At 41.1% G+C, this 22,780-nt stretch overlaps 1 protein-coding gene across 4 annotated transcripts in view; it reads right to left on the bottom strand.

Annotated features, from left to right (window-relative positions):
* The window catches only part of Vps13b (vacuolar protein sorting 13 homolog B), a 399,494-nt gene that overhangs the window by 121,881 nt on the left and 254,833 nt on the right, over positions 1-22,780 (bottom strand). For all 4 annotated transcript variants that reach the window (XM_050163211.1, XM_050163229.1, XM_050163202.1 and 1 more), the window contains exons 34-35: positions 20,581-21,268; positions 8,461-8,598 (exon numbers count right to left, since the gene is read on the bottom strand). In XM_050163211.1, the coding sequence (XP_050019168.1) occupies positions 8,461-8,598; positions 20,581-21,268 (826 nt within the window). The remainder of the gene's footprint in view (positions 1-8,460; positions 8,599-20,580; positions 21,269-22,780) is intronic.

The raw sequence follows: 22,780 nt of genomic DNA, 5'->3' as shown, positions 1-22,780 counted from the left end.
AAGCTGAGACTTCTAAGCCTCCAGTAGGGGCACACCGAGTGCATTACAGCAGCGAGTATCCTGAGTGCTGCGGCCACAGATGTGACATCAATGAGCCAGCAGCACTCTTCCATCTCCCTGTAGCCTGGTACCATGACTACCAGGGTTGCTATTTAGCTGCTTGTTTTTATGATAAAGAACTGTTTTTTTTTTTTTTTATTTGCTTCCTTGTCCTAACTCAAACCACGACATAGAAGTTACGATTAGAAGGTGATTGCACTGGTTTTCTAACATGCATGTGCTGGATTAAACTCATCTAGTGAGCCTCTCTCCTCAGGGAAGCCTAGATGAGGGCGTGACTGTTAATTTTGATTGGCGGTCCAGTGATGTGCACCTGTGGGAGCTCCCATGAGGGTGTTTCTGGGGAGGACTGACTGAGGCAGGAGTGAGCAGTACTATTCCCTGGATACGAAGGGGAGTGAGAAAGTCAGCTGAATCCAGATCCCCTTCGCCTGCTCCTGACTCACTGAGCTAGAGTGGGTAGCCTCCATCACCACGGACAGGAGCTGCTCCTGCTGCCCTGCAGACAGACCACCTGCTCTGATCCCGAGCCAGGATGAATCTCTCCTTTGTAAAGTTCTTTGTGTTAGGGATTCTGTCGCTGTGGCAATAGAAGAAACTAATGAGGGGCTAAATATATCAAAGGTTCCACTAATTTTGGAGTTTCTTTGGTGCCAAATTTTTGTTTGTCTTGTTCTCAATAGTGACAATGAATCAGGCCTTCTGGAGGGAGAGTGCGCTGTTTTGAGTTACAGTGTAGTGATTTCTATTATCTATTATCTATTTCTATTAGCTGCTTCTGACATGAGCAGTCACCGAGAGCAGAGTGACATGCAGGGAAGGGACACAGACTACAGTGCAGTCAGGGGCGGGGGGGGGGGGTTAGACCACACATGGGAGAAGAACAGGAAGCATGAATTCTCAAGGGAGTGAGCATCAGGTCTCAAAATGTCAAGAGAGGCTCCTACTGTCAAATGATGCTACAATCTGAACATCGTTAAAAAGAACCAGTTTAAAATGACACCGTAGAATAACAACCAGTTGGCCATCATTGGGATGAGACAGAAACCCAACTCACTTTTGAAATGGACAAATAATGAGAATGAAGTAGCATTTATTCTGCTTTTTGATGACAGATACACAGAATAACCAAATAATAGGCGAGAGCCTCTTTCTCTTTTCGGCATGATGACAGCTAAAATAAATCAAAGAGAAGACCAAGAAGCAGGAAGCCGGTATTTACACCTACCAGAGCTCAGGCACTGAGGACCAGTGACTGCCAGCGTCACACAAACAGCTCCTCGGATGGCATCTGCATCCGATGGGACAGCACCGACCTCACTACAACACAGTCTCATGTGAACAAGCAAACAGGAACCAGGTTAAATACAAACAAACCAACAAAATCACCATCCACATTAGGAAACACAGAGGAAGGCGCAAAGAAGGAAGGAGTGAGGAAAGTTCTGACTTGGTACCCCAGGGCAGGGGAGAGGGCAGGAGAGGCAGAACCCTTGAGTAGGAGGAGCTTAGAGGCAGGGCCTGTGGCACGCGCATCAGAGGGGAAGTCAGTGCAGTGCAGGACCAGGTCAAGGCCTTAACTAATAGGAGAGTGGATTAGAGATGGGAGCCCAGGGGTGGGAGGATGCAACAACACCCTCAGCATCAGCAGCTGTGAAGAATCTGACCACAGAAATGGAAGGGATGAGCAAGAGGAAGGGGTGAAAAGGATGATTTGATTTGAGAAAAACTGACATAAAAAGACAAAAGGCTTATTTAAAAATCAGTTTGTTTAGTCACATACACATTCACAATTTCGGCTGACCCTTCCCCTATCCCATGCCTATCATCCCACTATCTGCTTGAACCTTCCTGGCCCCAGTATTCCCCCTCTCCACTTTTCTCACTTACAATCTACTAGCCCCTTCCAAAAATGCATTGCTAACTCAAGTAAAAATTACAATAAAAGGAGAGAGGACAACAGCTGTGATACAAAAGAACCGGGAAAGGAAAATACTGAGAACTAACATTTAAGTGGACTTGGGATTAGGGGACAGGAGAAATGTAGGGTTAGGAAGTACACTAATTAAATTAAGGATGTATGAAAAACACAAGTTAAAAACTAATAGGCTAATCAAATCTTTTTTTTTTTTTTTAAATTGGAGCTTGAATAGAGGAGAAAAAAATCAATGTGAATTGACCAGGAAACTATCCCTGCAGGCTAGCTTTCATACAGCTGAAAGCACTCTCTGGGGAGAAGAGACATCAGTAGTCTTATCCGGACTGACTCTACAGACTGCAACAACGACTTGCCATATAAGCAAGATAGGTTCAGTAGGCAAAAGACTATGAGAGCAATAAACTCTTGATCAGATTTGAGGTCTGCTTTACAGGAAGGAATTCATGTCTGGTACTACAAACATGGTAGAAACGCATGGCTAGGGAGGTAATAGGCCCTAAGAGAGAATTTATTCATGTTGTTTTGCTAAGTGGCCAGGCAATCAGACTCTCTAATAAATGTTTATTTGTATCTAGAGATTTGTGATGCTCTTAACCTGGTTAGGGAAGCTCCTTCCTGAAGAGGGTAGCAGTTAATGCAGAGACATACTGCTCTTCAACACAGACTCGGGGACACAGAGAGAGAGTGGAAGGAGATGACGGGGAGGAGAGCTGTGACACACTGGCCTTTAGACATGACTGCTCCACAGCAGCTCACTGCGGCTTGGTTACCTACACAAAATCAAGAGAGCGAAAGTTCCAGCATAGAATAGGGAAAGGCTTCGGATGCTAAGAAGTGAATAGCAGCTGATGGCTTCTGGGAGATCTCTTTTCTTTTGGAGGGAGCACTGGTAGGTTGCCCATGCCCGTGTGGATGACCCCAAGTTCATATACACATGGGCAGCACTAATTAGACTTAGGAGGTCATTTAAAAAACAAAACACCAAGTTGGGAAGGAGATATGATGGGGGGTAGTAATAGGATTGGGATATAAATAGGATATATTACATACATGTATGCAATCTTCAAAAAGGAATGTCTCTTGTTAAAAAACACTCATTTTGGCAGATGCGGTAATTTGCACACCAATTCCAGCACTCGGGAGGCAGAGGCAGGTGATCTCTTTGAGTTCAAGGCCAGCCTGGGCTACATAGTGTGCTCCAGTCAGTAGGGCGACATAGTGAGACCCTGTCTCAAAAAAATGAAAAACACCTAAATACTATCCACTTTTGACATGAAAGCCTCTTTCTTTCTTTCTTTCTTTCTTTCTTTCTTTCTTTCTTTCTTTTTTTTTTTTTTTTTTTTTTTTTTTTGGTTTGTCGAGACAGGGTTTCTCTGTGGTTTTGGAGCCTGTCCTGGAACTAGCTCTTGTAGACCAGGCTAGTCTCGAACTCACAGAGATCCACCTGCCTCTGCCTCCCGAGTGCTGGGATTAAAGGCGTGCGCCACCACTGTCCGGCTCGAAATCCACTTTCAAAATTGTGAATTACAGTTGAAAAACTAAGGGTAAAATAATGAAAACCTCTCCTGCTTTGAAGTCTCGTCCATTCCTCGACTGCAGTTCAACATCACCTTCACTGCTCATTTCCATAAATCATGGGGAGGAAACCATGATATATGCTGACACTGGACATGGAACCAATGTGCTCAGGACATGAAAACATCTTAGGGTTTTATTGACTTGTTTATGTTTCTTAACTGTACATGTGAGCCCCACAGTGGCAGAAAACTGGATCAAACCGGAGCCAAGACTCCAGTGACTAAAGGAAGGGCCTTCTCAAGTAAGTACCAGGGCAACATCAAGAAAAAGAAATTGTTTAGACTTCAGAGATATTTTTCTTTTCACTTTGAATCTTCCTGATTCGGTAAGATGCCTTATTCAGCCTTGATACAGGAATAGGGGGGTGGGGTGGGGCTTGATCCTGACTCAACTAAATAGGCCAGGCTTTGTTGACTCCCCATGGGAGACATTACCCTTTCTGAGGAGTGGATGGTGGTGGTTGGGAGGAGTGAGAGAGAGAGGAGGGGGAGGGGGAACTATGGCTGGTCTGTAAAATGAAAAAATATAAAAATATAATAAAAATGATAATATCACTAGCATCCCCATCTCCCCACCAAAGAAGATCAGTAAGATGACTCAGTGGATGAAGATGTTTCCACCATAAATGACAGCCTCATCTTGGACCCTGGACCCAACAAGGTAGAAAAGGAGAAGGGACTTCTGCAGTTGTCATTGGATTCCTTATACTTGCCATGTTGTGAGGCAATGCAGGCACACACAGCAACTACGTGAATAATGCCAAAATTATAGTTTTTCTTGGAATTTCTTCAGAAACCCCCTTCCCCGCCTTTGACACATGGAACTTACTGTACAGCTGTGATGACCTTGAGTTCCTCATTCTTCAGCCTATCTTACATATACCCTCACACCAACAATGTTTAAAATAACACGCAATAAATCCCATTGAGTAGCTGATTTAGTAACAGCAGAACCTAAGAGCAGAGTTCCACCAAGAAAAGCTAATATAATACACACATATTTATACACACGCACACGGGATTTAAATCTTGAAACCTCTACTTTACCCCCACATAATATCCATCTGAATGGTGTGTCATTGTACCTAGGGGCTGTTTCATCACTTTTCAGAGCACGTATGTATACATGTTAATTCAAATCCAATAGGTCCGCAGAAGAGAAACAGTTGAGAATGGATAGCTATGCACAATCACAGACCCAGAGAGACTAAGTAAGAAGGATGACGGCTCAAGGGGAACACACATTTCCCTGGGAAGGAAAAATAGGGTAGATTTAGCGTTACTGTATTATGGACATAAGAATGAACAGCCATTTTCTTGAAGTACTTTGACCTTGAAGAATTATTGTAGTAAAGAATCCTTGTGGAAAACAATGATGGTTTTGCTGAAGGGGCATTGTAGCCACCCCATGACTTTGATCACAAGACACTGCAGGCATACCTGAGGTCCTTGTAATATTGTGTACTGCAAACAGTACATGATAAAGGACTAGAGTCCTGGGGGCATGTGATGCTCTCCTTTAGTAGTAGGACATGTAAATTAGGTTAGGGGCCTTGGTACGAGGAAATACTTTGTGTAACAGTAAATATACCTTTGTATGGCTGTTGGGGTTCAGTTGGTCAGAGAGGAATGACCTTTTGCCGCAGAGGCCTTAGAGAGCCTTCTTTCTCCAACCGTCCTGCACTACACATTGCACCCCAACAAATGTTCTTGTGTGAGTGGGGCTGTCTCTGACTTCCCTCTGCTGGGTTGCCCTGTCCAGCCTTGATATGAGGGTTTGTGCCGTGTTATTTGCATCTTGTTATGCCGTGCTTGGTTGACATCCCTGGGAGGCCTGCTCTTTTCTGTAGGGAAATGGAGGAGGATTGGATCTGGGGGGATCTGGGGAGAAGGGGGAGGGAGCTGGGATGAGCAGAGGAGGGGAAATTGCCATTGGGATGTAATGTATGAGAAAATTCAAAAAAAGATTATGAATAATTAAAGGAAAACATATTACATATAATTATATATATGTATGTACATATATATTACATTTATATACAATTATATACATATATATATAGAGAGAGAGAGAGAAAGAGAGAGAGAGAGATATGAAACCAATCCAAAACTAAAAAGGAATGAGAAAAACTAAATGTATAAATTAATGAACATGTTAATCAGGGAAAGACTCAACAAGAGACTCTTAGAGGAAAAAGGCCCCAGCAGCCTTTCTAACACACAACCTAAGCCCAGCGCAGCAGCTTCAACTATGAAGCAATATACAATCGATGGAAAGAAAGGCAACCCCTTCGGAACCTGTGTCTGATATAATCTCATTACTTACTTCAATAATGATGAATGAGGTAGGCTAATTATTACTTCATATTAAAACAGAAATGACTCAGAATGATACCCCACTTGGACACTTTTGTTCTTTGTTATTGGTTAAACATCACTTCATGGCTAAAGTGACAGTGGTTCAGAAATTTTTCTGCAAAAGATCAGTGGGAAAAAAATATCTCAGGGAGCCACAAGTCTTTACAAATGACCTCGAGTTAATTAGAAAAGGCTGCGTCCTTACCAGTTCTGCTCATGTGTCAGCTCTGATTAAATTATTTAAAAAAAAAAAAAAAGAGCTCTCCAAGTTAAGAACAGCTATGGCTAACAAACTCTGAGCTGGGCTCAAGCGAGCACATTCCTGCACTGTGTGTGATGTCAGAGTGAGTGCTCCACAGCGGAATCCGAGCTGCGCCAAGTGCGAGTGGCTTGTCAGTGAGAAAATATCTGACCAGCACCGGTTCTTCCCTGTGTCGGCTAACTGTCAGGGAACAGGTGCCCTGCTTTCAATTACAGGGCTAGCATGCCAGTGTAAGGCCGGGATTAGTTCAGCTTCTCACGGGGAATTTTCCTCGGTTGGGAATGGATTTATTATGGCTTCACACACGGAACAGAACTCATGTCAGCTGAGGGCACTGACACTTCATACGATTCAAATTAACCTGCTGTGGGCTGCTCCGCAGGGCTTAGACTGTGTATTCAAATGACGACATTTTAAAAACAGGTTGAAAGAAATCAGGATAGCTGAACTGCAATGGTTCCAATTTGTTCCAACTAATCTTTCACCTGCTGGAAGTACCGTTCCAGAGTTTGTGGTAGCTGCAGCTCCTGGGTTTCACCAAGCCAGTGACCTTGCTAATGGGCACTGTTTGCCTCTGAGGAATGATGTGGGGCCTGGAGGACTTTGGAGGAACTTGTGATGTGGGGGTTAGATCTGTCAGTAGCCTAAGGTACTATTTAAATAACACACACAAACACACACAGTACTCAACACCTCATTTTTACCAATTTAAATGCCAAAGGACAGTATTTGTGTCACCTTGTTGAGCCTCAAAATGGATCTGAAAGACAATCCAAGAGCAACCACCTTCATAACCTTTGAGGGAACTTGATGGGTAGGCAGTTTTCCCTCAACATTTCAAAATACAATTTAGAGATGTAGCAGAAAGACATTCTTTGGAAATGATTGATGTATACACTGAGTTTAAAAACAAGTCGCAAAAAGACTTTAATACTAACACTGATGTTGCCAATAAAATTAGAAGTATTATTTGCTATGCTTTGTGCTACTTGTGATGCTTCTACCAAAGCAAAGAAACAGTGATGGAGAACAAGCGACCATCCTCCTAGACGTCTACTACCTGACAGTAGACAATGTCAGCTGCACTGCTCCCTAGTCCTAGCACAAGCGACCGTCCTCTTAGAGGTAAGGCAAAATAAAAACAAACAAAAGTCCCAAATTTTATTGAGTTGCTAATATGTACACCATAATATACTCTTTATATGTGAGACTATTTTTAATGTGCCTTGTGCTTCCCCTTTAATTAATCCTACTCTCGCTGCAGCTTTTGTGAACTCTTGAATATAATGGACAACCTGGCCAAACAGTGAGAAGTGGGTCAGTTGGGTGGATTACTTCCTCCAATATGGTGGAACGGACATAGTTTACCGCAAGGGAGATTTTGTCTCAGTAAATTTTAAAGCAGTTCAGTTGTTAGTGTTTAGAAGGTATTGTCACAGAGCTGACATGCTATTTCAACTAACAGTCCCTTAATAAATTGTGAAGCCTTTAAGTAAACATGACACTAAATACGGTCAGCTCCAGTAAGCAAATAGTGGAGCTCACACCAAAGGGATGGGAAGAGTGGGGAGAGTGAGTAGTAAAAGGAGGAGGCAGAGGAGGAAACCGACCAGCTGTGCTCATCAGCATCTTGCAAACCAGGTTAACTCCTCAAAGGCACAGAGACCCCGAGACCTCAGCTAATGCTTTCATGTCTCAGTCCTAGTCTCCTTATTCACAGAACAGGCAGAGCAGCAGTAGCTAACCCGTGGCTCTTCACATGTATGTGAAGATTAGATGCGAAGCTATCGATCTATAGCCAAGTGCTTACTGTACCTCAGAACCCTTCTTTATGCATTTGACGTGAGTGTGTGCATCTACGCAGGCTCCCTTTTATATGTATCATGAAACTCATCCATCATCCATATAATTTTCTTCATATGCAGTAAGATAACCGAGGAACAAAAAAGTACATAAATTCCTTTAGAAGAACATTAAGAGAAAAGAAATTAATTAAGATTAATTTCTCTGAAAAAGCAACAAGAAAATACAAGGTTTCAGCTTCCAGGCAACTATGCCCTGATAGGCAGGAACTCTGTCACTGAGGACTTGGCTGCTCCCTCAGACTCACATTTGCCCTTGACTCTTTAGGCTAATCTTCTCACCTTCTGAAAAATACGCCAACTATTCATCATCTGGGAAGAGAGTCAAACTTATCAACAGACCCGATGGGCCTGTGTCTGTCTTCACACAGAAAATAAGGTGTCTGAGTATTATTTCCATACCTGGTCCATTAAGAAAGTCTTTAATTTGTAGCGTAACCAGGGAAGGTGGAATTCCACTTTTACTGTCTGTTTCTCCAGGCACTGTCTGTAGCCACATGGTGTTGTAGTCAAGGGCTTCGGGCAGAGTCTTCCCAGGATCTGAGTGACAGAATTGAAGAGAAACACTGATGAAACCACAAGCATCTCAGTTTGGTGTGTGACTCTTGGCAGACAAGGAAGATCAAAGTATGGTTAACTTGCTGCATACAAACTCCAGTACTTCCCGTGTTTGCAGGCATACGGTGTGTGTGTGTGTGTGTGTGTGTGTGTGTGTGTGTGCACGCGCGCGTGTATGTGTATCAAAAAAGATAGACCAAGTTCACAAGGCATGATAACACGGGAACTAGATCAAAATGCTTTCAGCGTTTAAGTCACAGGGTCTGTGTGCCGGTAAAGAGCGAATGCTGACGATTGGCTCCCACCGCACACACAATGCTGGAAACGGAGAAGAGTGGCAAGCTCGTCAGCTTAAAAAGGAGGCCCATACACTTTCAAAAGATGCAACCAGATTAGAATTACTCTGGGGTTAATTGGATCTGTTTTAGAGTTTGTCTGACATCGCAATCATTTTTATGGCTAAGCTTTTGAAGTTGCCGTCGGTAGCCTTCCCAAAAACCATTTCCCCATGATGATAAAGTTTGGTCAACCTTTTATTAGTTCTAATTATGACTATACCTTTAGACTCTTTCTAATTTGATGTTTTCCATTTTCTATATTTCATTTTTTTCTGTTTAGCATTACATATCCTTTAAGAATATATTTTAGATACAGGTAATGCCAAAGAACTTGCTTCTAAAGGCTTGGAAATCTATAGTTTTTTATTTACATAACTCTTTAAATAAAAATGACTATTGTATGTTGGCATATAATAGGCTTTAAAAATATCTTTTCAATATTCAATTTTTCTTCAATTTCACTGTTGCTTTATTCTCTGTGTTTTAATGTCCCTTGAATGCCATTTTTATAGAGATGTTCTTGCCATAGAACCCACTCATCCCATTTTCAGCCTATCTGAAATGTGTTATTAAAGCATTATTTATTTTAGGCTTTATTGATTGGCTTGCTTTCAAGAACAGCATTTACATATAGTATATTATATTCAACATATGGTTATATAGTATTACTGTCATATGTGCACTGGGCATATAAATCCTGCTTTGGAATTTGTGTTTCTTGACCTTATCATGTGATCCATATGAAATTTGGCACATATGAACCTTTATGTTATTTCAAAGAAAATCCCGAAAGCGATTGACTGTGACGTTCAATGTATGTGGTAAAGATCAAACACAAGCCAGTGCGTGCTTCCCTTTCATGACTGCAGAATGTGAAGCAGGGGACTAGGTAGAGTAGCCCCACTGCAGAGGAACGGGACACTGTTCTCTCCTCCAGACACAGCAGGCAAGGCTGGGGAGAGCATGGTGACTCCTTTTGCTGGAAGACTCAACTTAGTTTGCAGGAGCCGTGTAACTATCAGTCCCTGAGTGTCTCGTCCCAAGGTACCATCTATCGACACATCATCAAAAGCGAGATCTCTAGAAGGAGACATTTTCACTCTGAAGGGAAAACAATCGAGCAGCAAATAAGGTGATCTAAGAGGCAGAGTAACTAACGACAACGAACTGAAACCCATCTACTTATTGGTGCGGGCACAGTAACAAGACCCACTGGAAAGCAAAACTCAAAATAGCTCAAAGGAAGTGCATGGTTCAACTTCCTGGAAGCCGGAAGTTTATTGTACTCATTGTTTTAAAAACTAGTCCCATTGCTGTACTTTCCAGAGGGAAGGTTTCTGAGCAGGCCGTGTGACTGTAAGTACATTGATTGGTACACGTTAGAGATAGGTGGACAGACCTATCCCTGTGGGCAAAGGATGTGAAGATGCTCGCGTCCCATGCAAATGTTCATCAAAAGGTGACTTCAGCAGAGAAGTTAACGATCAGGGAGACAGGATGATTTGTCTGGGGACAGTCAGCCTCTTTTGCTGGCCATTACCATAACTGCCCAAGGGGCGGCCCATGGACATAGTAGCTGAAGTACACATTATGCCTGGGCTCAGCCACAGGCACCTCCACTCCGCAGGCCTGACCTAAAGATTGCTTCTAAAGAATACAGTCTTCTAACAGCAGAGATCAACACTATATGGTGGCTCACAAATAAATCTTCTAAAAACTAATGTTTACTTATGACAGAGCTTGTAGATAATTTAATGGGAAGCATTGTGGAGGACCTATACACTGGATTCAGTGTCTCTGTATGAAACTTGAGATGGAGAAACACCAAGGAAGACCACTGTGAGCCAGCTGCATCGGGCTTTCCTGTGTACAGTGGAGGGAACACAAGGCCCTGCAATGAGAGGCCAGGAAAACAAATATATAAACTTTTATGCTTTTCCTTATTTATTTTATGATTCAAAGTTTAAATAGCTAGCTTTTCTTTGTTTAAAAAAAAAGCCACAGAATCAAATGTAGTCTATTAGGTCCCTATACTAACTGAAAATTAAATTGTGAAGGAACTGAGGTCCAGAATATGTCATTATGATTCAAGGTCTGAGAAGAACCAGGAACCAGTTCTGGACTGCAGGAGAGCCCAGGCGAGCGGCGGCACACTTTGTTCTCCAGCATCAGCACAAAAGTGCTCATCTGCTCACCTGCTCTGTGTCCTACACAACGAGAGAGGGACGGGATCAACTGTCCTGTTCTCACTTCTAGAAGTAAGCCTTCCATATCCTGCTACAAGGAAGTTGGGTTCTACTTTGTGATGGTAACCAGAGGGTAATGTGTACAATAACAATTCAATGCATTTCTTTTGACTTTATATTTTATTTTGCATTGTTCTTTGATATTCTAAATCTCTTTCCTATTTGGTTGTTTTCATGTTAAATTATAGCGTGATTTTCAAATATTTTATAGGATAACATTTGATTAAAATTCAGGGCAACTTAAAACAGATACTTGCTCTCCTATTTAATAAGAAGTAGCCATACATCCAAGGAAGATGAACTTAATTCTAACTGTAAACATCCCTGTTCTAAGCAGAGGGCTCAGTACCATTAAAATGTACAAAAGTGTACAGAGCAGACATTGTGGCATCATTTTTATAGATAAAGTCATTTATATCATCAAAAAATTAGTTACTGCATGAAAGAGACTGGGCATGAGAACTAAGCTAAAAAGTCAAGTCTTGTGATTTTCTCTCCTGCAATATGTATCAACATGTATCCGTAATCCTCCTCAAAGACTGGGTCCTTCTCACTTACTCTTCTCATTACCTTCCTCCCTGAGCCATGCATTTAAGCAACCTACTCAGCTGCCTTGTGAATTGGTTTCACTTCATGTTATAGACGGCAAGGAATGTTCCCAGAAGCTACAATTTCAGATAAAGGTTCAAGTTGTGATGCTTACGACACACAGGTTCATCCTCAGCCTTGCAGGAACATTAACAACCTTATATCCTAAAGACACATGCAATTCATAACGCCATATGACTCAATGAAATCAAGATATGATTTAGGAGGTGTAAGAAACTAGTTTATGGTTTTTCAACTGTTGGTTTGCTGAAATGTCCTTGGTACATGTTTTTCAGTCCTATGAAAGGGTGACACAGCCACCCGATGTGACTGAAACATTCCCTGTTGCATATTTCATGACATTGAGACATGTGAATATTTTTAGCCGACTACAATTACTATTCTAAGTAGGCTTGAAGGTAGCAATATAAAATAAAATCAACTGCAATAACATTACCATGTGTTAACCTATGCCACACAATGAACCAAGAACAGAATATGTACACTGTCTGTTTCTCCTGACCAGTGCCCTCCCCATGTCACAGGTAGAGAAATAAAAGTTTAGAGATTAAGATTAACTTGCTTAATACATATGGCTATAAAAAACAGCTTGGATTAGAACTCAGTCCCGATTATCTCTAAATCTAGAGCTCTCACTGGGTTCTGTTCAATGCCTGTCTCTTCAGTGGACCTACAGCGTTTTAAAATACAGAAAAATATCCAGTGTAATACACTGTGTCTTTACTGTTACCATCCAACAAAGTGTGTTATGACTTGCCTTTTCTCAGTATGATACTTTCCAAAAACTTTTAAATTTTCTATTTTATTCTTTCTTATATTTGAAAAGTTATTATCAGTATACAAATCCTGAGTGGGCAAAGGAATTGTGATTTCATTTGGCCTGAGAAGTAAGATCCTGTGCTATGTACTAGGAAGTACAGCGTTGGTTAATTCTCCTTAGAATGGCTGAATTTCTCCACAAATGACCAGATGGTACAGTTATTTCTTCAAAAGCAAACAAACATACCAAAAACAACAACAACAAAATCAAACAAATAAGGAAAATGACATTTTGAAGTTGCCTTAGGCTACACTGTCAAGTTATGAGGCTAATTAAAATCTGGTCTTCATTACTTAAACAAAACAAATACCATTTAAAATATTTATAAACACAATTAATATGATTATATTGAAAACAACTACGTACATCTTTATTTAAATGAGAATTGCCAATAATACAGCTGCTATACATAAAGGTATTGGCAGAGACCTCATTCCTGCTCCAGGAGGGCCGGGCATGAAAAAGGCCAACAGCATATTACTTTACTATTTAAAAACTTGTTGACTTACAGATTATTATTTACATAGACTATATTGGAAATCATTTGTAATTTATTATTATTAATTGTCAAAAATGAACTCAAGCTGGTGAGCTAGTCTTTAAACTCCCAGGTTTCAGAATAAGGAGGTGAGACCTAGCGTCGCATGGACTCGCTGATATAACTGGTCTTTAAACTCCCAGGTTTCAGGATAAGGAGGTGAGACCTAGCGTCGCATGGACTCGCTGATATAACTGGTCTTTAAACTCCCAGGTTTCAGGATAAGGAGGTGAGACCTAGCGTCGCACGGACTCGCTGATATAACTGGCACAGCTGGGATCACTGAGTCATGCAGACTGGAAACCACACGGTCAAGATAACAACTGTCACGCTTTCCTTCTCACTTCATGTTTTTAATCAGATGTAGATGAGTAGTAGATTTTACCTGGCACATGTTCTCGTTAAAATCTAACAAAATTTATATTTCATGTATATATATATATTTATATATATATGTAAATTTATGCCAGGTGTGGTGGTATATAGCTGATTACGAGCTCTTGAGAGGAGGTGGCAGGAGATGGCACGCTTCAGGTAAGCTTGGGCTACACATCCCCAGACCCTTTCTCAAAAAAAAAAAAATATATATATATATAGGATATAAAATACATACACATGTGTGCATGGAGCTTGGGCTACTGCTGACGATTTCCTAGGAGCAGTGACCACCATGTCCATCTACTCAAATGACCACGCTCACAGGACAGTGACATGAGTGCCACAGGAAATCACATGCTAAGTTCTGGAGAGCACCAGTCCTAACACATATTGTACACACACACGCGTGCTCACACGTGCAGATACACACACATGCACACATACAAGCGTGCACACACACGCACTTTTAGACATTCTGAAAAGTAAGAACAACACAAATTAAAAAGGCTATGACTCATGCTGCTGTGAGTTTCTGAGTTTGTTTTGTCCTTATCTTTGTTTTGAGAGTGAGCCTTGAGCTGTGTGCACAGCTATGGGAAACAGATAATCAAACAGCATACAAACTCCTGGGGATTAAGGTCCCTGTGATTTCAGGAACCTTGTAGCCTTTTTCTTAACTGTGCTGAGAGCCAGTGTGTGTGTGTGTGTGTGTGCCTGTGCAGAAGATGGTGGCTAAGCTATAGTGGCAGCAACAATGGCATTTAAGATTTTAAATCACTATTACACTTAGTAAGTATAATAAGACCAATATACACATACCTGAGATGGGTAGAAATATACAAGTTTTCAACAGGGAAGGCAAACACTGAGTAAGTCAGATAAAAGCTATCCGATCACGTGGGTAGAGGCTGGATGGGATTAAGAGCTCTGCTGCACAGGATTAAATGTAACAACGGAGCACAAGAGGGGCAGAGAGAATGGTGTAAACAATTTTGAATAAATGATGTCTCCAAGGCCTTACATTTAAAAGAAACAAACCAAAAACCCATTTTACAGAATCAAGAAGCTCACAGAACCTAAAAATGAATAAATTCAAAGAAGGCAGGTTCAAACACACGATCATCAGCATGGAGAAGAAACAAGGTCATGACAACAGTTACAGAGAAACACTGGTTATGGATTTAGAAACTGACGTCAATAAACACAGACTTCTCATTAGAACCCATGGAGGGTGGAAGGAAAGCCTAATCTACCACTAATAAAATTAGAGAAACCTCTGTATCAGGCTGTCTGACACAGCGTTTCTAAAGTGTCTGAGGTCATTCAAAGGTCACACCTCATCCCATGAGATAGCTGAAGGCAGAAGCTAGGCTTCCCTTGCTACAGGTTTCCAAGAATCTGCATCTGTTTCATAAACGAGCAGAGTGAGAGCACAGGGAGGGACGAGGCCTGAGGCGTTAAGTAGAGGAAGAGAGACAGTTCCAAAAACTGCACTGATGAGTTTACTAAACTTACTTTGAGATACAACGGCACGTCCCACAAATGTTCACCAGAGTCTCACCACTGCAGCATCAGTCCTCATTATCAGGACCTCTATATGGCAGAGAATGAAGTCTTCCCACCTTCCAGGAGTGATTTCATGTGGCAACAGTTTGAACTCTAGACGCCTATTGTCTACGATGACTAGGACCCTGGCATGGATTGTTTTGCCTTTTTAACACAAATTAATGAATAAAATGAATTAGATGTCACATCATGAGTTAAATAAAGTCTTCGATAATGCTAATTTTGTTTTATAAGTTTGCCTCCTGATATACAACCATGACCAAAAGCTACGTGGGGAGAAAAGGGTAGATTTCAGCTTCCAACTTCCAGTTTATCCTGAGGGTCAGTCCAACTGGAACTCGAAGGCAGAAAAAAGCAGAGACCATGGAAGGGTGCTGCTTACTGGATTGGTTTCTTAGACAACTCAAGACACCTGCCTACGGGTGTCATCACAGTAGGCTAAGTCTTCACACATGGACCATTAATCAATGAAACACCCCACAGTCTTGCCCACAGGCCAATCTGATGAAGGTGTTTTCTCAGCTGAGGCCTCTTAGAAAATTTATGCTTGTGTCAGGTTGACAAAAACTAAACACTAAAGATTCTTAAATAAATCATTTATTTTTATCTTCTTAAAGATTATTCTCTATACATAATGTGCCCTTTAAACGAGGGAAACAAAATTCTTTGCTCCACAGGACCCTCCTATAGAGGATATATAAATATAAATATATATGATATACAACAGTATTTGCAGTAGTGGCTTATGACCATCATGGAAATCAATAAACAATTATAATAAATGTGTTTAGTTAAAAACTAATTAAATAAATACAAAAATGATTCTCTAAACCCAAATAATAACTCCTTAAGAACTGTAGTTTGTTCAAAACATTGATTTAATAAAGCCATTGAGAAGCATATTGTTCTAGTCTGCTTTCTGTTGTGGTGGTAAACCCCATGACATAAGCACCACAGGAAGAAACAGGTTATGTCCATAACTGAGGGAAGCAAGGACGGAGTGCAGCCAGGAACCCAAGGCAGGAACTTCAGCAGGGACCCCAGAGAACACTATCTGTAGGACTGTTCAGTCAAGGCCTCTCTGCTCACAGGTAGAATCATCCACAATGCGAGAGGGTGTGCTATATCAATTATCAATCAAGAAACTGCATCCAGAGACGTGCCCAAAGGCCTGGTTCATGAAAAAAATTCCTCAGCCAAGTCCACTCTTCCCAACCAGCATATACATACATGCTAAATTCACTACTGCTTGGCTATTACTTCAGTAAAATCTTCATTTAAATATCAAAAAATATGAACAATGTAGAAAGACACAACCTGCTTTTTCTCTGAATTTAACGTCTGCTGCTTTTGAAATTTTCTCCTAAACTTTTTTTTGGAAGGCTAGCTTCCTTCTACCAATCCACTTTAGATAAGAACTCTTGACCTTACAACTCAAGCCCAGAGTCAGCCACTTCCATTTCATTCCTCCCTCCCTTCATCCCCATGAACGGTAATAGAATAGCCATGCGCGGTTTTTATGTGTAAAATTCTGCCTTAGGATGACTGCATTCAATGCACGTGGAACGGGTTTCTTTTAGGAAGGTGGGGAAGCGCCTCACTCTGTTCTGATGACTAAATTGGTAACAAGAGCTGATCAGTTCATCCAAGTGGACCAGCTCAACTTTCCAAAGTCCAGTTTTGAATGACAATTTCAGTAATATTTAGTAAAAAGTCTTTAAAACACTGAGAAAACTAGTGTTTTCTTGTGTATCAAAGAAAATCTGTATCTTCAAAAGTCAACGGGGCTATTAAACTGGTCCACTGCTTGCCTACAGATTTTAACCCAACATTTTTGAGGCTTTCTACTAAAGCAGTATGGATTAATTATCGATTATAGCTTTGAAAAGGTAGAAAGATGAAACTATAGACTGGAATCAATTGTCCTTGTTGACAGCATTTGTAAAATCCCATTTAGAAGATGAGGAAGTGAAACACAAGAAGTGAAGAGCCTGCACGGGACAGATGCCAGCTCATGGCAGGGCTGATAATGAAAGTCCAGCGTTCTGTTTCCAAGCTTAGTAATCTTTCTGCCACACAACAGTGATGAAATCAGTAATAATAAACATTTATTAGGGCTGCTTATGTACTAGACTTAATGCTAGAAAATATTAGGATTAGTACCTTAGAATATTGACAATTATCTCTTTTCATCACAACTGTCCTATCAGATAATTCTACATCCTATAATAGCACCAGAATGTGAAGGCAGATTTGTTATATTGTGAAGACAGGCTGTATTAGATAGTCACATAACTGGACACGTTTAACAGACAAATGGGGGAACCATTTGTACAATCTGTGTGGAAGGAGTCCGGAGGAGATAATGGCTTCACAGCTCTCCTCAGGCTGTAGCTGTTCTCACCACAGCTGTGACTCTGGGCAATTACTTCTCTAAACTTTCCTTTCCTAGTTCCTCCATCCGTAATAAGAAACATAAGATTCCTCACAGAGTTGTTATTATTAGGGTGAAATGAAAGAATGTATTAAAATAGGACAATTCTTGGTGGAGTACCCAGTGACAGTTACAGTTGTTTTTTAATAGCCATTGTATTTTAACTACTTGCAGTTTTGGTTTTCTAACACATTTCCTCAAAGTGCTAGACTAACTTTTAAAAAACATGATGTTGTAAAGTATATACTACACTAGTAGTACTGGGCTATAATCAAGAATTGCTGTATTTGGATCATGTAAGGGTGACTAGCTCCAGAGGGTCATTACACACAAACACAGGCCCATGATATTTTCTCTAGCTTCTCCACTGTGATTGGGTCCTACACCTTACCTCCAACCCATGAAAGATATACCTTAATCTTTCCTTATTCTTTATTCTAAGAAGATATTATCATCCAAATATGTTTCTTTGCTGTCAGCTCTTATAACCTTGAATACAAATTTAGACAAAAAGACATAGACATATGGTTTAGAAATATACTAATAAAATAGATTAAGTCAAACCTATTTCTATATTTTTGAAAAAGTATAACCCATCATTGGCAGTTTCCAATTGTTACTATGGACTATTTGCTTGCCTCATATGTGTGTGCGCGCACGTGCATGCATGCATACACACACACTCACAGCATACCCATAGGAGCTTGAAGTAAGTAAAGAGTGTTGATGTGGTGGGATTCCCCTCTGTATGCTATAAATATGTTTTATTGCCACTGATGAATAAAGAAGCTGCTTTTGGCCAATGGCTTAGCAGAATATAGTCAGGCTGGAAAAGATATATAAAGAGAGTAGGTGGAGTCACAGAGAAGACATGGAGCCACTGCAGGAGACACGCCTGATGCCTGTCAGAACCTTACCAGTAGGCCACAACCATGTGACAATACACAGATCAATAAAAATGGGTTAATTTAAGATGTAAGTGCTAACTAGAAATACGTTTAGCCTATTGGCCAAATAGGATTGCAATTAATATAGTTTCTGTGTGACTATTTCAGGTCAGGGAAGCCTGGAATGAACAAGCATATAGAAGAAGACTCTGCATACAGAATATGAGCTGTGATTTTGGCTATCTACAGTTCAAGTTTGGGAAGATGCTAGAGATGTTCCTATCAGCTCCTGCCTGCCCCCATTCTTCCCTGTCTTTCCCATTTATCCCTCAGCAGAACCACTGAAGATGCCTACGTACATAAGAGACTGTAGTTAAGTGACTTTGAGGAAGTGATGGGAATTAAGATTTGCTATTCTACTCTGTACCAAGTTCCAAACAATCCTAATTCGAACTGTAAAGAAGCATCAGTTAAGTAGGCAGAAGTCCTCAGATAAAAATGTAAGTCCTGAGCTCTCCAGTGCCTTGAATTAGATGTAATATACCTATTATATCACAGGGACTCATGATGAGAATGTTTGAAGAAGGAAGACAGGAGTTGCCAGTTAATGATAACAAATAATTCCCAGAATAGCAGACCTATTTTGATGGCATTTACCAATACCCAGAGTATAAATACTCAGCAAGGTTGATTTAAATTGTCAGTGGTTTAATAGTTCTTTAGAGGTGAACAGTTGTCCTTCAGATGTCTAGTATGAGCTGCCAGCTTGATACTATTCGACAGAGGACTACAGGAGAGACCAGGAAGCAGTCTTGGAAAGAGCCTTTTCTACACCCTTGGCCTGAGTCTTCATCCTTAGCCTTGCTGTCTGTTTTCCAGTAATGTGCTGTGTGAAATGGTTGTGACATTTCATCTTCATTGTCAACTCGAATGGACTTGGAATCCCCTGGGAAACACACCTCTGGGTTTTACTGTGAGGACATTCCAATGATTTACCTGAGAAGGGAAGATCCACCTGAATAGGAGAGGTACCACCCCAAGGCTAGAGTGGGATTTCAAAAGTAAAATGGGAAAAAGAAGAAAAGGGGAAGGGAGAAAGCACACGGAGTACCAGCATCCATCTGTGTGCTTTGACTGGGGACACAACATGACCACCACCTCATGTCTGGGCTGCCAAGCCAGGTTGCTATGATGGACTGACTGCATGTATCCCCTCAAGCGATGCGCCTAAAGCCCTTCCTTTCCTAAACTGTGTTTGTTGTATCAACAAGAATATAGCTCAATGGCTTCTCTAATGAGAAGAATTAACCAGTCTGACTTTCAGACAGCTCAGTTCTCCAGATGTCTCACTGTTGGCCGCCATCTGTTAGGTGTCAAACTCTCATGTGCTTGCTAGGTTCTTCTTCAAGTCTTGACTCACAGACCTAGACACTCAACTCTGGCTTGCTGCCAAATCTCCAACTCTATATTAGGAAAAGGGTCTCTTACATTGTGTTCGGTTCCATTTCCACTGGCTCTCATTATTCAGTGCTCATACATCTTAACTCTGAACAGCTCATGTTCCTAGATACAAAGAATTTCAGAAGTTCTATATAATAATATGTGGTTATTATAACATGATACTATATAAATGCTGTCCATATATAAGGAAGGCATGATAGGGGCTGTGACTAGTCAATACCATTAATAAACTTTTTCATAAAAGGTATACACGTCTTCGTATTCTACACTTTGATAGTCTTTCTTGATTGCATGTAAACTTATTCAACTGTAGTAAGATGAACAATAAACAATAAACCTTTTATTCTTCTTTTCTTAAGCAACTGTACTAATGTGGATGCCCTACCTATGGACTGTTACCAGTAAAAACTGCTATGACTCCCAAACACTAGACACTGTAAGTACTTCTACAGCCAAGAAAGAGCCCATGTCATTAAATTATTGAGGAAAATGATGAAATATTCAGGGGCGCGATGAGAATACTAATGGTAAATATACATTTTCCCAACTTTTTTTAAACTCAAGTCAGTTGCAGACATGTATTTACCATACTCTGTGAAGAGGAAGCATGTCTGATCATCTTGAAACTGGAACTAACCCTATACCTAGCAGTGCGAGCGACCCTCAAGTATATCCCAAGCCTCTTACCTGCACACTTGTAATCAGGGGCCACACCTTTCAGCACAGCGTCAAAGATGGACATTTCCACTCTCTGTTTCCTGTGATGACAACTCAGAAGCAAGGAAGGCTGGGAGACAATCAAGTAGAGAAACGGATGGAGCTCTATGTCGCCGGTTCCTCTTCGGCCAGGCTGCCTGACAACAATGACACCAGGTGCTTGTCTAGCAGATGACCGTGTGGATGCATGCAGGCTTTCAAGGGAGAGAACCCTTATTTTTTTTCCTGAAGGAAAAAAATTGCTACCACTTAAGAGATCTTCAGCAGTCACCATGGAGATGCATGCCTGGTTAGGCTTAGCTACGTCAGCATCATCTTCTGGGAGGTTTAGGGAATTCTTGCCTATGGTCCCGTCCTCCTTCTGTTCTGGTACTGCGGACTTGGGTAAGGGCACCGAGGAATAGGTCATGAGTGAGATCCTACTGGCCGTGATAAAGATGTCGAAGGGAATGAAGTTGAGGTTTTTCACGATGGAGGACTGCTGGGAGGGCCGGGCTATGCGGTGCTGACTGGCGCCTCTGCACTGCTCTATCTGCACAATCTGGATTTTAACGCTGTCACTGCCGATTCCACTGTCCTGAGCGCCGCTGTGTCGGGAAGAAGTTTCAGCCACGCCTCCATCAAATGTGTCCATTTTCTTCTGTTCTTGTTTAGAGATCTAAGAAAAAGCAAGCAGATATGTCAAAGCAGTTATGTATCAAGTGTTACTATATGAACAATGTTATTTAAATAAGCTGTTTAAAGGAACATAAAATGGACCTAGTACATCTTAAAGCCATAACAACCACAAAAGCTATGTGAAAATTCCCTACCCCAGAATCACCTCATAACCTAAGGGAAATCTTTTTTTTTTTTTTTTTTGAAAGGGCCTTCCTTGCTCCTTGGCCTGTGCTAGCCTGAAACCATGCTGTGCAGACTGAAATTCACAGCAATCCTTATGCCTCAGTTTCCCTGACAGTCAAGAAGCCTGAAATCAATGCCAAGAAATTCTTGAGAACAAATATCAAATTTCCTTCATTAAAATGTACTTCTGAGTGTCATTGTTTCTCACTCTATATTAATACAAATCAGCTTTTAAAATGCTACTCCAAATGATTACTTTAGTAATCTTAAAATAATCCCCCAAATTATATAATAAATGATTCCAGCCTCCAATCAGGGTTATTGTTGGTAAACATAAATTCCACATGACTGCAGTTCTACTGTGCCTTTCATCCTTATTATAAGACTAGTTTATAGGATTTTGAACAATAAGAAAAGGAAAATAAAAGAAGATCAGACTTTGAAGGGCAAAGATCAAATTAAAATAACTGCATGACATTTAAAAAGATGTTAATTTATCTTTTTCTACAACAGGACTTGGGAGGAGGGAAAGGTGAATCAACAACTCAGTACTGAAGGCCTCTGCCTCCCTGTGGAGAGGGAAGGCCATGTTGGTGGCAGCAGATGGGCAGAGTCCTCCGAGGCTTCAGCTTCTCCTTCCAGGACCCTAACAACCTAGTGGGCACTGGGTGTTGCATTTGCTTCCCTTTGAAGTGATGCAGATTAATCCATATAAACATGAAGAATCCATAGAAATAAGGAAAAGAAAACAAACCTTCCCTAGTCCCACTGCATTAGCAAGTATCATCAACAGGATAACATATTCAATATTTTTTTCTGCTGCTCAGGCCCTTTTGTGATTATAATTATATTGAAGAGACAAATTTGAAACCCATTTCTATCCTTGTGCGTTGCTTTGTTCCTGTGGCAGGGTCCTGCCATGTAGCCCACACTTGCTCTGAGTTCTCTAGAGTCAAGCAGGCCCCAAACACACACACAGTCACACAGTCTGTCTGTCTGTCTCTCCTGCCTCAGCCTCATCCACGAGTACCTTTTAAAAGAACCTGTAAGGAGCTGCACACAGTTGGTTTAAAAGAGTAATTTTTCAACAATTTCTACATAATTAGAAGTTTTGAGCTTTTAATTCTTGCCAATAAACATCCGTGTGAAATGGTAAGGACTTTCAGGGCAGGTTCCCAGGAGTGAAGCTACAAGGTAAGCAGCACGGGAACCTGTGAGGTCACCGAGTGTGTCCAACCTTTCCAGAAGGACTGCATCAGGACCACGGCAGTGGGGAACGGAGGAACGGTCCTAAAGCTCAGTGTAACCCCGAGTGTTATCTATCAGC

The sequence above is a fragment of the Alexandromys fortis genome, unplaced genomic scaffold (assembly GCF_014885135.2).
Source record: "Alexandromys fortis isolate MF-2015 unplaced genomic scaffold, M_Fortis_MF-2015_v1.1 scaffold_17, whole genome shotgun sequence".
In the NCBI taxonomy this organism is placed as follows: Eukaryota; Metazoa; Chordata; class Mammalia; order Rodentia; family Cricetidae; genus Alexandromys; species Alexandromys fortis.
This window is presented reverse-complemented; position numbering and strand designations above follow the sequence as displayed.